The sequence below is a fragment of the Moschus berezovskii genome, chromosome 5, assembly GCF_049115385.1.
Source record: "Moschus berezovskii isolate FMDL1 chromosome 5, NW_MosBer_1.0, whole genome shotgun sequence".
In the NCBI taxonomy this organism is placed as follows: Eukaryota; Metazoa; Chordata; class Mammalia; order Artiodactyla; family Moschidae; genus Moschus; species Moschus berezovskii.
In genome coordinates this window covers 45395785-45413076 of record NC_142464.1, presented here as the reverse complement: position 1 = coordinate 45413076, position 17292 = coordinate 45395785, and the positions used below count along the sequence as shown (strand labels likewise).

The following is a 17292-nucleotide window of genomic DNA, read 5'->3' as shown; positions in this document are numbered from 1 at the left end:
TACTTTATTTTTCCTAAGTAGCACATATCATCAGCCTGAAATATGGTTATGGTGGTGGTGGTGGTGTATGAATTATCTAACTAGATTGTTAAGAACCATGAGGAGATACTTTATGAATTTTTAATGACTGCTTTCCAAATTCCAACAGTGCTTTACACATAATTGAATTATTTTTAAACCTAGTTGAATTTTTTGGTATAATTTTTAAAACATCGATTTTTCTTAAAATGATTTCTTACAGCTTTTTCAATTTTTTCAGTATCAGTAAAAACATATTCACCATATGTATTGCTATATTTTAAATTCAGTTTATTTTTATTCTTGATTTTGAAGTTTATCAGATTAACAACATATCTGAGTCACTTGAAGTTATGTCTATGTAAATTCAGTATTATACTACATTGTAGTAAGAAATACATAGGCAGTTGTTTTCTAACAAGCTGCTGCTGCTAAGTCACTTCAGTCGTGTCCAACTCTGTGTGACCCCATAGACGGAAGCCCACCAGGCTCCGCCATCCCCAGGATTCTCCAGGCAAGAACACTGGAGTGGGTTGCCATTTCCTTCTCCATTCTGACAAGCTACTTTTTCCTAAAATGTTATTTTATTGTGTCACCATCTAATCACAGATGTAACCACAATATGTTACATAGTCAGTGATTCAACTGTTATACATTTCAGTTATTTAAAACAGTAAAATTTTATACTGTAACCTCTGAAAAATACATTGGTTGAGCGTAGAGTCATATTACCTAAAGTATGTTTTCCACATATTAATACTCATAGTAAATGCTAATTATCGTTCTCTTATTCATCCTCATATTTTCTATGCTCTCGGTTTTGTTAAACATACATTATTCTCGCTTTCCCAAAGCATCATCTAGGCAGCCTTGAATAGAAAACAGTCATGTTTTTTATTGAATAAGCAGTCAATTGACTCTTCACTGCAGAAGAGAAAGGTGAACAAGGGTGGATTTTAAACAATTTTTATCTAATTTCTTCATATCACGGCAATGCCAGCTCTTCCTCTGTTCTTTTTTCCTATGTAGTGCCTTCCCAGTCATGTTCTGTTGCTAAAACCACAAGATGAGTTGGTAATGGCCACATATCAAATACCAGTGTTAATTTTTAGGTCATTAATTAGTAGATCATCAAATATGAAATGTTATGATGTAAGGATTACCTATCTGTCACAAATATAAAGTTTTTTCTCTTGCAAAAATTATAGGGGATGGAGTGTTAGATCTCTCTACAAAGAAAACCAGCATAAAATGTGAAGAGTCATCCATATGTGATCCTTCTTCTGAAAATTCAGTGGCTGGGTAAGCAATATCTAGGAAATATAATTTAATATTAATATAAAATTATGCAGAGAATTCTTCATACTACTCTGAATAGACTGACATATATAGTTTTCTTCCAGAATTTTTGTCACTCATAAGTGTGTGTCTTTCATACCTTTCATTTGTCCTTTCTCTTTTCTTTTTTATTCTTTCTGTTAAAGAAAAGTTATCAGAACAATCACCAAACTTTAGTTCATGTTACTAAAATGAACTACCAACTTAATCATAGAATACAAACTAAGAAGCAGGACGAGTAGAGAATTTTAAATTCAGTATTTAGGAGGCAGTTTTAAGGAAAATATGTAATTTCAGTATTTAATTTTTTAAACAATCAACTAGTTTTAAAAGTATTATACTTACTAATTCTTATAACTAACTTACAGTGCTTAGAGTTTTTTCATTGTGTTTTAGGTGTGGTGGCAGACTTAATGTATCTAGTAATCACCACAGAAAGTCCTTTCATGCTTTGAAAGCTGTTTAATTAATTAAATCATTAATAGTGAAGTGCTGTTCTGTTGGATTTTTGGAATTTGGGGGGGTGGGGTAACTTTTGCATCTTCCATTAACAATTTGCATAGGAAGCTTTCTAGTAACATTTAAATCTCAGGTACAGAGTGTAATTTGTTTCAACTAAGGCTGTAATAGCTTTTTGAGTCATAAGGTATAAAGAACTTTCTGTTAAAAAAACTTTGAAAGTTATAACGATACATTCAAAATAGAAATAACATGTATAAAATCTAAAAGTATTTTACCCAATATAATATATCTACTTGTTTCAAATTTTAAGTTTTTATTTAGAGAAAAATATGGGGTGTTGTGTTTGGAAATATTCTTACTGCTACAAATTTCCTTTAAAGGGGTTGACTCTTTTATTACTTGTTTAGTGGTAACGTCACGTTTCTACTAACAAAAACTCCTTTAGGATTTGGGTATTTTATATAATGGAACTCTAATTGTAAAAAAATTATAAGTGTTGCTCTACAAGCATCTGTCAGAGGAATAGCAACATCATGAGAATATTTTTACAAATACTGAGTTAGGATTTTATGTTCTTGGAAGGTCTGCCTGTTGAGGCCACCGTATGATTGACACATTGTCCTACGAGGACTGTAACGTTTGCTTTGATAAGGAGTAACTACTACATCTCACAGACTTAAAAAGTGATGTTACCTAAGCAAGGAGTATAATAAAGGAGTGGACCCTCCCCTTCCATAGCTGTGTGAGAGTCTCTCATGCATCAGTTTACCATCGTTTCATTCCATCCATCCAGGAGACTACACAGAAACAGAGAGGACTATGTGGAAAGAAGTGCTGAGTTTGCAGATGGTTTGCTCTCAAAAGCTTTGAAAGACATTCAGTCTGGAGCACTGGACATAAATAAAGCAGGCATACTTTATGGCATACCTCAAAAAACTTTACTTCTCCACTTAGAAGCCTTACCAGCAGGGAAGCCTGCATCTTTTAAAAACAAAACTCGAGATTTCAATGATAGTTACTCATATAAAGACAGTAAAGAAACTTGTGCAGTGCTGCAAAAAGTAGCCTTGTGGGCAAGAGCTCAAGCAGAGCGCACAGAAAAAAGTAAACTCAATCTACTTGAAACCTCAGAATTAAAATTCCCAACAGCTTCCAGTTACCTCCATCAGTTAACTCTACAGAAAATGGTTACTCAATTTAAAGAAAAAAATGAAAGCCTACAATATGAAACACATCCTACTGTACAGTTAAAAATTCCTCAGCTACGAGTAAGTTCTATTTCAAAACCACAACCTGATGGTCCTGGTCTGCTGGATGTTATGTATCAAGTTTCCAAAACCTCTCCAGTCCTTGAAGGATCAGCCCTCCAAAAACTGAAAAATATACTCCCTAAACAGAACAAAATAGAATGTTCTGGGCCTGTAACTCACTCAAGTGTTGACTCTTATTTTCTACATGGGGACCTCTCTCCTTTGTGTCTTAATTCTAAAAATGGAACAGTTGATGGAACCTCTGAAAATACTGAAGATGGATTGGATCGAAAAGATAATAAGCAGCCCAGGAAAAAACGTGGCCGTTATCGGCAATATGATCATGAAATAATGGAAGAGGCTATTGCAATGGTAATGAGCGGAAAAATGAGTGTTTCCAAAGCACAAGGAATTTATGGGGTACCTCACAGCACTTTAGAATACAAGGTAAAAGAAAGATCTGGAACACTGAAGACTCCTCCGAAGAAGAAACTCCGATTACCAGACACTGGGTTATATAATATGACAGATTCAGGGACTGGCAGCTGCAAAAACAGCAGCAAGCCTGTGTAGATTACTTGTTAGGAAAACGTTTGTATGTGTGTATGTGCGTGAGTGTGTGTATGTGTGTTTGCGTGTGTATGTGCACAGGTGTGTTTTTGTGTGTCTATATACACACATGTGGGAATTACAGATGCTCACTCTGACAGGAGACATGAAATTTTACAGTTCAGAAACCACTTACATGCCTTTTGAAAAAAAGTTTTATTCAGGGTTTTCACTGTGGACAGAATTATATAGTTGCTTACTTAATTCTGATAGTTTGTATTTAATCCTTGTATAAATAGGTGAAAAAGATTCAGGTTTTCTTTAGTAGTCAATAGCATAAAGCATTGTGGGAAAACAAGTAACTGTCAAGTGAAATATTTTTATTGGTGAAAGACCACTCCAGCCATTCAGTTGAACCATCTTCTAATGGAAATATGATATTACTAGTTTGTAAGCATTTTTGCATAACATACTTACATTTATTGTAAGTATATGAAACAACCAATCAAAGTTTAAACAGACAGCTATCTCCACACTAATAAAAATTAATATATACAGTATTAGTACACTACAGTGCATTCTATGAAATATGAAATGCACTCAAGTGCATCCATCAGAAATAGAAAACCTTAAATGATATGTATAATGAAATTTAATATTTATCATTTAATAGTTGATTTAGCAGGAAGTTGGGGTTTATAAGGTATATACTTAAAAAAAAAAACTGACACATAGTTAACCCCAGCAGCTATAGAATCCTTTAATGTAAGATGGAATACTAAGAACAAAAAGTAATTTAAATTTAATTATTAAAATAATTTAATTTTGTTTTTCATTTGAAAAATAAGCTAATGTGTAAGGTTAGAAAAGAAAGTTGGAATGCAACTTAGAGCATGTTTATAATGTGCACAGAAAAAGCTTGAGAATGATAATTTTGGTTTAAATGTGCTGGTTAGTTGATGTTATGACTACTTTAAATTTTAAGGATTGTGACACACTCCTACTATTGAAAAACCTCAGTGTAACTTTAATATATTTGCTGCTGTGACATTTCAAAACATTTTCAGTTTATCAAAATGAATTACAGATTTCATTTTGGTGGGCGATACATTATCATTTTGCTAATAACCAAATTTGCAGTTTGTTCAGGGTCTTGAATAGATTTACAGATATTTAACACTGAAGCTGTTTTGAACTTTCAGTAATGTAAACTCTCTACTAATTAGGTAGTTAGAAGCTGGGCAGTGCATTTTAACTTTTACTAGACTCATGAGAAAGACCAGTAATTTTGTATAGCAGTTTTAAAATGTGTTTCAGAGTATCCATGTTGGATTTATGGAGTATGCAGTTTTAGTGGTAAAATGTTATAAAGCATGTGCCTCCATAGAAAGAATGGGGATTTGCTTCATAAATACAAAATTCTTCGAGTGCCCCTTTTCTCTGTTAAACTTCAGGTTCTGATCATTTTTACTAAGCCAGTTTTCCTAAGTCCAAAAGGAATACTTAAAGCTGAATTTAAAAAATAAGTGCACCTTGTCAAATACATGTGTTTTTACACTTGTGTTTGTGTGTATCTAATAATCACATATACATATAATACTAAAGAGATTTTCAGCTATTACATTTAAAAACTGCTTACATATGTTTAAAGAAACTGAAGAGTAGGAAACTACACAACCAAGTAGTTATTTGGTCTCTCAGATCTATACTGAACCCTCTTCAGCTATTAAAGTTACTTGCATACTAGGATATGAATCCTCTTGCTCTTTTTTTTCCCCCAAGAAATTATACACAATAGATTGCAAAACAGCAGATGTCAGGGTCATCTTACTTTTTAAAGAATTAAGCCATATTTTGTGAGGGCCAGAACTTGGATTATTTAATATATTTCCCCTCCCCCACCATTGAAAAACAAAGTTAAAGTAAATGTTTCAACACAATTTTATTGACCTCTTTATACAGAACTTTACCTGCAAAAATTGGGGGGTTTGAATGCATTACATAATATTTATATTGTATTGAGCTTTTTTATTCCTCACACTATATTTACATTAATAAATTGATTGAGAAGTTTATAGTAAAGGGATACTTACAGAACACTTTTATATCATTTAAAAGATGACCTGACCAAAAACTTTACAGGATTCATAAAATCAGGGATCATTTTGCTATTGACTTCACAGTGATCAGTAGTTTTATAGGTAATATTATAGTTAATTTGCAGCATTTTAGTACTCGTATTATTTATTTTTGGTCAGAAATAGTAAATTAAATATTTTTTGATAGTTTATAGGTAATGATCAACCCATAACTTTTAAAAGAAACAAAATGTTTCTAATTATTGAGTTAACTTTTGATTATACAAACTAGGAAAGGCAGGGAAATTTATGGGTTCCCCTTCTCCCCAGTGATTCTATTGACGTGTTCTTTATGTTTAACTTTCAAAGTACTTTATAAATTTAGTTACCAGTTACTACTTGTTAATTGACAATTTTCTGAAAAATCCAGTTTCAGCAGACTTTTAGTGAAGGTGAAAGCAATCCTTATGTGCTTTCTACTTATTTGAATGTTCCTCAAGTATTTTATATTAAAAAAAAAAAGAAGGAAAAGAAAAAACAGTGCCTCTGTTTTTAGAAAACTACTGCTCAGTAAAGTTGTTTAAACCATTTCTGGTAGCTAATGACAATTTTATATTAAATTGTATACTAACTTTAGTGAGACTGATTTTTTTAGTTGTTTACAGTACAAATACTTGTATTTGTTCTTTAATTACAGTATTTTCATTGTCGCAGTAATTTAGTAAAACTCTGTGGCTGCCTTGATTTTGACAGATTTTGTTAATATAAACTGATTGTTAGGCAATTAGTTATATTTATGCATAAATCAATTGCACTATAATTCATGAATTATTTATTACAATATTTTCTAATGAATTCATGTATCTGTCTTGTGTTGTAAATGTACTGTAATTCTGTTTCTACTTTGTGTTGTTATATATCTAAATCTGATTGTATGAATTTTAATTGTTCAGTTAACGTGTTTCTAGGTTGTAATTTGTAGTAAAGCACTTCAATGCTTTTGCACTTAAATTTACAACACTGTTGGTGTGTGATTGATTTACTCATTCATTCAGTAAAAGAAAAAAAGAAAAGAAAAGAAAAAACTTGACTACACTGGCTTCTTTGATTCACTCTAGGAAGCAGTTTTATTATTAATAATAGAAATTGACTTTTTCTAAAGACAACTCTCAGCAACAAAGCTTATAATGGGAAAAATGGATAGAAACTTACCAAAAAATAAGCAGGATGTGTTTGTTTATAAATCAAACAGAAGAAGAAAAAATTTTAGCACGAAAAGCAATGGAGCTGTGAAACATACAATTTTAGAATCTTTATGTAGTTAAGTGAGAGTAAATTCTAGATTAGAGGCTCATGTGTATTCAACTATTTACTCATTTGGTTTTTCTTTGAGATTCTAACATACAAAAAATACAGAAATGAAAATAATTGAAGCCGAATAAGCACATTGTGGAATTTTCTAATTTGAGAATTTAGTTATCTAATATCTCAGAGAGATGTATAAAATCTTAATATCTGAATATCTAATTAGTAACTTTTTAAAGCTGTTCTTCATATGACATTAGATCAAAATTATTGGCCCCTATGATATTGTTGAGATTTTCAAAGTTCCACTATTAACAATAATCAACTGAATAAGAAGTTCTTAAACTATAGACTTCTTGGAATGTCAAAAGAGAGCTATAAAAATCTTTCAATGATTTTCAAAATAACACTAATCATTAATTTTGCTTAGTTCTGCTCTAGACTACTAACGGAAAAAATCATTTGAGCATTTCAGGAACTGTTACAAAAGCATAGTAATGTTTAAAAAATAGATACTCTTTTTCTAAATTTGCAAAATTTGCTTTGGTGTTTTTGCTGCTGCTCAAACAACAAAGTTTTATAAAATGTAGAGACAACATTGCCTACTTATCTGTGAAACAGGTTAAACCGGTTTTAGGGAGGTATTTTTATGTGAAGCATGTAAAATCTCTCTTTAGTCACATTAGATACATTTAATAGGCCATAACATAAGTTTTAAACAAATGTGTTGGAAATGGATCTGTCAGAACTTTTGGGGTTTTCTTTTGCTTATGTGAAAATTATAGTTTATAATTTGCTGGGAAAGAATATAATACCACTTATACCCTCTTATTGATAGTTAACATTTACTTGTGCCTTTACTCTCTACATATGTTTTCTGAGTTACACAGTAGTGAACTTGGAGTCAGTTCAATCATTTTATACTCCAAGCATAAAAAAATTTACAAAAAATTATTTTCCAAAGGGAAGGTATACCGAGGTCATGTCCTGTCTTCATCTGGCTAGAGATGACAGTGGACTTAAAAATTTTTATTGTAACTTCATCTCTTCTCTCTGATAACTGCTTCATGTTAAATCCCATGCTAGTTTTAGTAGCGAAATATTGGTTGAATCTAGTAAAATTATCTTTTTTCTAGAAAAATTTTTATCTAATCTGAAACATTTGCTTAGATGTTTTTGCTACTCAACAGAAACTTTATAAAATGTAGATAACATATTGCCTACTTATCTGTGAAACAGTTTAAACCAGTTTTAGGGAGGAACTTTTTAAAATCAGTTTCACTTTCACTTTTAAAATTATTTAATTTTTAATATTGGTGAACATAACAACCCTTTATTTAAACAAAATACAGTCTTCTATCACAGTTTATAGTCAGCATATTTCAGTTCCAACCCTAAATAAAAGTTATACAGACCAGTAACTAACAACAACAAATATAAGAAATCACAAGTGGGAGGCTATTTTCATGTACAGAGTTTGGTGATATGTTTAATTTAAATAGATACTTTTCTGAAACAGAATTCTTTTAATATATTTTATTCTTCTTGCTGCTGGTATTGGATTAGAAAGATTTTTTTTTTAATAGATTTATACATTGGTTGCTAAGTAATCCTGGGTTTTAGTTTCCATTAGATTTATGTTAGTTTCTGCAGTGGAATATTTTCCAGCATTTGAAATTAAGTAATTAGGTAAGTAATGCCTTTAGTTTTGATGTAATTAATTTAGTATTTAAAATAAATTAAAAATAAATTACATTTTTAAATAGCTTAAATTTTTATTTTATTACTAGGTTAAAATGCCTATTATTTATATGAAATCTAAATCCCTTAACTTTCCTTTTGACTATACAAAACTTTTTATTAATAATTTTATTTTCACTACCTTGAAAATATCTATTTTAAATAAAGATAAGAAAGATTTTCTCCTACATCTTATCTCATTTGTACTAATATGGACTGATAGCTACCAAATAACTTATAAAATGTCTACTTTACAAAAATTTTAACTCCTGAAGTACTTTCCATTAAATATTCTTAATATAGCCAAAGAACTAAACATTAGCAATCTGTAAATATAACCATATCTATCAGTAGCAGCCTTTATATTACACAAAACATAGAGTTTTGCTTTGACTCATATTTTGTCATAGGAAATTGTCATAAGTGCTTCATTATATTTTTGGGTAAACAACAATCAAGATGTCACTTTCACAGCTCTCCATAGAAATTAGGAGTCCAGCAATATCAAAATATCTATTTCAAGCACTGTTAAAATTAAAATTCCTTATGATATTAGTATTTTTGCTGTAATTCATTTTTTGTTTGATTTTTATTTTTAGTTCAACTGTTGATGCAAAATCAGAGGAAGCTACTAAAATGGAAAAAGGAAAATCAGCATTAAGCAAAGTTTTGGAATCTTTGTGCATACATCACCAGGAACAAGTTTTGGCTATGTTGAAATTTCTAGTCCAAGAGCAGAATGCTGCTTCTCTTTGCTGTTGTAATTCATCCTATACTGTGTCTTCAGAGTCTCAGAATCCCCTAATTGAAGATGATTTAGATGGTCTGTTCTGTAGTTGTGAATATAGGCTGGCAGAAAGAGGGTATTTACACAATGAAAGACAAAGCCCTGGTTTTGTGCCTCTGCCAGTCTGTATTAAAGATTTACGTTGTTTATCTTGCCAAACTGTAACTATTGAACACATTAAGAAGGTAGTGAATAGAGGAATTGCAAACAGTTACAATTCTCACAGGTGCTGTTCTGGACTGTTAGCAGACATTCATTCCACAAAATCAGGCTTTCAGAGTCCTCTTTCATCAAGGGAAACATGTGATGTTTCAGTAAATCTTCAAGATGTTTGTAGATCTCGAAGTCCCTCACCCCCACCATTATCACCTGTGCAGGCTGAAGGATTTGAAAAATTGAAAGATGTCATCTCAGAGTGTTCAGCCTTAGAAAATAATAGACTTGAAACAAGCATTAACCAGCCTCCATCTCTGACACCAGCAGAAATAAGCAGTGATGAAGATGATCATGAAGGTAAAATGCCTAAAACTAAAAAATCCAGTAACTCTGATTCTTTGCTCTTAGAAGACAGCAATAATTGTACTACAAATCATGAAAAGGGTGAAACTACTATAATTTTTCAAGATTTAATGGATCGTATTAATGAAAAATTAAAATCAATAGAAACAATAGATATGACAAACCTTATAAAATTATCTAGCAGTGATTGCAATACAGATAATGATTTTAAATTGAGAGATTTAATAACCTCTCTTTTGCATAATGCAAAGGCCAGTGATTACAGTTTTATGGAATTACTGAGTCAACATGATAAAAAGGTAGAAAATAAAATTATTCAGACAAGATTTCGAAAGCGTCAAGAAACCTTATTTGCAATGCACAGCTCTCCTGACTCACCCATATTCAGAAGGCAGTCATTACAGATAAAAAGAGAACTTGCTAGTCTTGATGAAAACTTTATGAGAAAAAAATACACCGAAAAAAATCCAAGGAAGTTTTTGCGCAATGATGAACTCTTTTCAGCAGACAAAGAGCAATTCTATCATTGCCAAGGACCTTCTTTACAAAATTCTAAAAGCCTGCAAGATAATAATCATGTGGAAACATCATTTTTACCAGATTATGGATTACAGTCATTGCAACTACCTCTAAATAATTTAGAAACTAACTTGGCTTTTGATGCATTTTCAGAAAGCTTTAAAACAGCTTCTCCTGAGAAAATGAGCATAAGGAGATCACAGGAGAAATCTGTGGCTAGGAAAAAGTTTTTGCAAAATCATAAAGAGAATCCAAAATTAGAGAATACTCAAACTCCTTTGAAAAGTGATATCCCTGGACTTTTGAGCAGAACCAAACGAAATATTGTACCTCCAGGGTGGTATTCTATATATGTAACAAATAATTATGTTTTCAAAAAATCCCCTAAGGCCAAAAAAGTTTCTGACTCTACCAAAGGAAAAGATGAAGTAAAAAATATTCAGGTTGAAAGCTCACATAGTATAGATTTAAACAAAATTGCAATGAATTCTAATTTACAAGTTGTTGTGGAACGTTTGGAAGATACAATAAATATGGCCAAAAAGTCTTGGAATAATCAGTCATTATCAGAAGGGTACAAAGCATCCAAGAAATTGATAGAAGTTGATGGTAAAGATCAACCTGCTGGTAGAAATATGACTCTAACTGTAAGTAGAATGACATGCCAAGAGAAAAGTTTATCAAAATCCATAGTAGCATCCACCAATATTAAAACCAATCATATACCTACAATAGATTTGAATAGCAAACAACTTAATAACCAGAAAAAGTCATCTGTTTTAAACACAAGTAGCTTGATTTCCAGTGTTGAAAATGTACCAACAAAATACGAAGCCATTGAAAGCTCTTCTTTTGCCACCTATTCTAGTCCTATCAAACTCATGTTTTTATCTGAGATTAAAAGCAGTGAAGGAGTCAAATATACTTTAACTTCAGTCGGTAATTCCGAATCAAATCGTGATTTTTCTTCTGAAAAGCAACCAACTCATCAAGTAACTGAAAATAGAAAAGAAACAAATGAGACTATCCCAAATGCTAACCCTGCAAATTCTAATCTTAATGATAGTGACACTTTCCAAAAAGAACTAAACAAATTTAATTGTGCAAAAGAAACTGCAGAATCCTCTGCAATGTTTACCGATGATATGAAGAATGTTAAGCCACAAGAGTTACCTAAAGAGTATTCAAGCGGTACGATTGATTCATCTTTTAAAAGAAAACCAGGTAGACCTAAAAAAATAGGTCCCCAGGTTGTGAAACAGATAAAGCGACCAATTGGAAGACCACCGAAACCTAAAACTGACCAAACAGACATCGCCATTTGCCAAAATGAGTCCATTAGTGCTGAAAAGAAAAGCCCAGAGTCTCTCATATCAGAAGTAAAAGAAGGTATATATCAGAAGAGTATTACAGTAACTGTTATTTATGGAAGGTCAAGAAGAACTAAAAGGCATGTTTCTGAAGGAAATATAAACAAAAGCAATGGTATGCCTTTAAAAAATAATGTTACTGATTTTCCAACAGAATATAATAGTCTCAGAAATATTAGAGAATATGACACTGACTTGGGTGAAAGAATAAGTGCTATTTCAAGTTTGACTACTGAAAGTGAAATCTTGGGGTCTGGCTTTGAATATGTTAGACCTTTCAAGAACAAGCCTGTGATACCTCAACCTTCCAAGAACATTATTCGACCAAATCAGAAGCCTTTGGCAATAATTAGGAAGCCTGGTAGACCTGCAAAAGTGAAAATCTCTGGCATATCTGTGACTATCAATAGAATTTCACCTCAGGAGAGAGAAGTGAGTATTAGCAGCTGCTTACCTCCTTTAGAACAAGAGAATATATTCCAGAAAAATCTACCTGAAGAAAATCACCAGTGCATCATGGATACAAGGCACACTGAAGCTGACAAATTCAAGAATGAATCGAAAAGTATGGTTGCTGCTATACCTTTGAGACATTCTATTAGGGATCGAAAACCATCTCTGCATTTCTTACATTCATTGACATCTTCTAGTTCACTTATTTATAGAAATTCCCTGCTCCATAAGTCATATAAGCTCCATTTGCAGAAAGATAAAAGTCAGGAGGACAAACATAAGCAGTCAACGATTAAAATAGCTTCCAGAGGTACACCAGGAGCTAGAAATTCAAGGAATACAAAAAAGCATTTGGAAGATAAATTAATACCCATTTCTGAAGTATCCTTGGACCCTATAATTTCATCAAACCCTTTGCTCAGGTGGTGGACTGCTTCTACTTCAAACGATTCCTTATTAGAGGAATTAAACAATAGATTTGAACAAATAACAAATGCTTGGGTGCCTGTGAGTGGAGATGAAGCTGAAAATTGTATTCATAAAAAAAGAGAAGCCATTGAAAATGATAACTTCAAAATAGCAAGCCCTTTGGAGACCTGTCTTTTAGAACTTGAGGTTTCACCCGTAAAAATGCTTTTTCAGAAAAAGTATGATTTGAATGAACTCTGTACCTGGTTTATGCAAACAACAGAAACACAGTCTCTTTCACTAGTTAGAAAAGCAAATGCACGAAACCCTTTGGAAGTAATAAACACCAGAGGAATTAAATTAGGGACCAAATATTCTGATTTTAATACCAGTCCTTTCAGAAAGCACTTTAAAAAATTTGCACTATCTTCGCCTTCAAAGTCAGCAGGGAAGTTGCATATACTGCATAAAATGGTTAGCTCCCCACTCTTAAATGTGAAAAGTAATTTAACACTAACTAGATTAAAAAGAACTGAGTTTAAGAGGTTGCATCATGAAAGATGGAGAAGAGAGGGAAAGCTGCACAGCCATGGGACAGGTGCTTGGATATCTAAAAGGAGGAACTTAAGATTTTTTTGCCAGAACCAACTTTTGAGTAAGACTGAGGGAGTAACAAATGCTGACGTCCCACTCCAAGGAAAAAACACAGTAGATAATCAGTTTATTTTCCCACCTGAGATCAGGGATAACTTTTTGCAACAGAGGTTGGCCATGTCTGATTTCAAAACACATGCTAGTTTAGAGAATAAATTTAACTCAGAAGCAAAGGAGAATGGAACAAACTGCAGCCAAAAAGATTTTGAAAAGGGACCAAGACTAGGAAATGTATGTTCAAATAATTGGAGGTCAAAAACCTTGAAAGACTGTAGAATATTTTTAAGGAAGATCAACTATCTCGAACACAGAAATACTTTTCAGTTAAATACCATCATTTACTCTCCTGAATCTGTTAACTGTGGAAGTAATCATCAAACTCACATAGAAGAATCAAAGCGCTTTACCTTAAGATCCCAGTCTGCTAGACAAAATTCTTTTAAAAATCAATCTAAAGAAATAGAAAATGCTAAAGCAAATAGTCCTTCAAGCGATAAATTTCCTGCCCAACTTGAAAATAGTAAATTAAATAAATGTGTTAACTATGACAAGAATCCTTCTGATAATTGTGAAGTTCTTAGCAAATTGAACAAAAGAAAAAGACCACCATGGAAGACCACAGAAATGTCAACAAAAAGACATAAACGACAGTCTTGCAACAGTGGACAAATGGCAAACTATTATTCAAAATACCAACTAGGTAAGTTTTTCTCTACTTAATTTTAGTTTCATTGTAGGTGCCTTGAGTGAAATATCAAATGATGGATAGAAAAGGAACCGTTGATTTAGTTTTATTTCCAAAATATTTGGACAGTCTAATTTCTTGGCACCTAGTATGAAACTCATGAAATTAGGTGCTGCTAACTGTCCCAGTGCACTTCCCCACATCTAAATGTGTCCAGGATTTCAAGAAAAGTATACTTGAGACATAGAAAGCTTCTAAAATATTAATGTAAATACTGTCTTATTTTGCATCTGATCTAATATAAAATATAGAGAACAGTTTGACAAATAAATATGCCCAAGTAGCTATCTAAAAATTTACTACTACACTACAAGCTAATATATATTTATTGTCTAATGATAAATTAGTAACTTTAAGACCATCTGGAAAGTAAAAGCTATCTCATGGTTAACTTGATAAAGACTATAACATATGTAATAATCCTAGGGTATCAATCTCACATTCACCATTAAGTTGTTGGGCCCTTTGATACTGCTTTGGGAACCACTTTTAGATTCTATTTATTTAAAAGTGTCAAGATTTTTTTTCCAATATGTCCACAACTTATTAAATAGTTTTTTCATATCTGACATTGATTCCATGGATATAAAGTTGAGGATTTCTTTATGGAAATAGTACATCACCTACCAAGGGAGAAACACATATACAGGTAATTTTAAGGTAATGCTAAATTCAGAATGCAAACTTAAATGACTTTAGCAAGTAATTATGAGCTTTACTCAGTTAATACTAACCTGACATTGGTGCCTCAGGGAGACCGTTACCCCTTGAACCTAGCAAAAATGGGATGTAAACACTAGTTGCCATCATAACCAGTTCAAATTCTGCTTCTTGATAGGTGCTAGACAATTTAGGATATGTAAGAGTGTGGCAGTGTTTGTTGATTTCTTCCCTGACATGAAAGAGTGAAGGAATGCAGGGTTACTGGGTAACATTTGGATATTTAAGGATATTTTATCATATGGTTGCATTATTACATTGTATATTTTAGGGAAGTCTTGTATGTGGCCCAAGAGGTATTAATGGCTTAATTTTTGTTAGGTTTTTTAAAAACTGTTTTAAAACCTAAAAAAACACTTTCAGGTCTTAAATTGAAACCGTAAAAGCAGTAATTAAACTGAAGTTTTAATAGTTTAGAAGATTATTATGAACCCCAAAATTAAATTACTTAACTGAATAAGTTTTATAATACCTAGTTCAGTATATCTCACATGCAGTGATTAAAATTTTTAACTAACATAAATAATTAAAATTTTAAAGATGGTCAAATTAGAGTCTCCATTATTAAAAATGAATCAAATCAAAAAGTAAGGCCCTTTGTTCCTTGACCTAAGGATAACTAAAAATAACACAACAAATAGTATGTCAGGAAAAAAGAGGGAAGAAGTCTAATAGTTGTTTTTTTCAAAAGAGCTTATAATTCACCTAAAAATACTTTCACATGTTTTTAAAAGATTGCCATGAATGGAGAATAAAGTGTAATGTTTCATTTTTAATTCTTTACACCATCCTCATTTCATGCTAAAGATAGTTTATATTGTCATTTATCAACAGAACTGTATTTTGTTACTTCCAGCTTAACCATTGTGTCTTTCTAAGGTATAAATGTAAATGTATTATGATTCTTCATCTCACTAAATATGACATCACCCTAGAAAAATAAGATGGAAGATGCCTAATTATTACTTTTTCAAATTAATTTCAAATCATTTTGTAACATTAAAAGAAACTTTAGTATCATATTAGGAGTTGTTTTTCACTTTTTCTCATTTTAAAAATTCATAGTAATAGTTCCTGTTCTGCTCAAAGTTTAATTTATCTTTTACTGATAACTTTCCTTCTTTGTGTTAACATTCTTTTTTTTCCCACTCAATCAACAAGGACATTATTTTTATAAAGTTGTATTTATAGCAATATTTGTTATATTATCTGATTTTTAAATGTTTCTTAAGGTGTTGTTTTTTTTTTTATCATTATTCTTGATATTCCATACTTCTTTTTGCCTTTTTGGAAATGACACTAAAATTCATTATTTTGTATGTGTTTTTCTTCTTCATTGAATACATAGTGACTGGAAGTTTGATACTTTAACAATAGGACTTTTCTAGGAAAATTCCTTCAGCAATGTAATAATGAACTAATGGAATATTTCTGTTGATGAAGAGTTTTGCTTTTACTTACAAATGTCTTGTTTTTAAACTTTTCAAGATTAACCATCCAGATATAGTTTAGTACACAGAAATTTTAAAAGTTATACTTGACGACATTTGTACTGCTTATATCAACAACTGTAAACATGGAAAGGAAGAAGAAGTGCAATTCTATTGTATTCTTGTTTTAACAAATAAGAATGCCTACAATATGCTCTTAGACACGATAGAAGATTCAAAAAGCTTTTTTTCCATCTAAGTAAGAAAATAAGATCTATATTGCTTATTTATTCAAAATATAGAGTGTATTTTGTGTTTTAAGTGCGATATTATATGTTTTAAGGGGATAGAACGGTAAAAGTCATGTTTTGTACTCTCGAGGAGCTTACCATCTTATGCAGGATAGTGAATAGGCAATTCCGGTAGAAAGATGAGTGCTATGATGGGAGAGAGAGAGATGGACTATTGGAGCACAGAGGGAAATTGAACCCAGGGTCAGAGAATTACGCAAGGATTCTTGCTTCTAAGCTGGAATTTGAAGAATGACAAAGTATTAGAAGTCCAGAGAGTATTTCAGGCAGAAGCAAATTGCATGGGGAAAATGTGGTTGACTGAAGAGAGCAAGGTTGTCTGGAACACTGATTAACTTAGTTCATATAGCTAAGACACAAAATAGGAATTTAGGAAGGGGCAGGGGGTAGTTGAAAAAATGGCAAAAGATAAAGCTACTGATGGAGGCATAGCACAAGTTGTGAGGTCAGCAGCAGTTAATTAAAAAAAAAAAAAAAATCTGGAGCCCTGATAGTGTCAGTATTGGGGAAGAATAGATATATTTGAGAGACATCCATGAAGTAGAATCAGTCTTAGAGAATAGAAGAATGAAGTTTAACATCAGGTTTTTGACTTGGACATCTGGGTAGGTGATTGTAATATTCACTCTAGGCGTT

The 17292-nt window shown here is 31.9% G+C and overlaps 1 protein-coding gene across 13 annotated transcripts in view; it reads left to right on the top strand.

Annotated features, from left to right (window-relative positions):
- LCORL (ligand dependent nuclear receptor corepressor like) overlaps positions 1-17292 on the top strand; it is a 182532-nt gene that overhangs the window by 147433 nt on the left and 17807 nt on the right. For 9 of the 13 annotated variants that reach the window (XM_055434574.2, XM_055434575.2, XM_055434576.2 and 6 more), the window contains 2 exons: positions 1227-1320; positions 9340-14150. In XM_055434574.2, the coding sequence (XP_055290549.2) occupies positions 1227-1320; positions 9340-14150 (4905 nt within the window). Of the gene's footprint in view, positions 1-1226; positions 1321-2611; positions 6714-9339; positions 16074-17292 lie in introns of those variants that run through there. The other 4 variants (XM_088836250.1, XM_088836254.1, XM_088836255.1 and 1 more) reach the window with 4 other exon arrangements.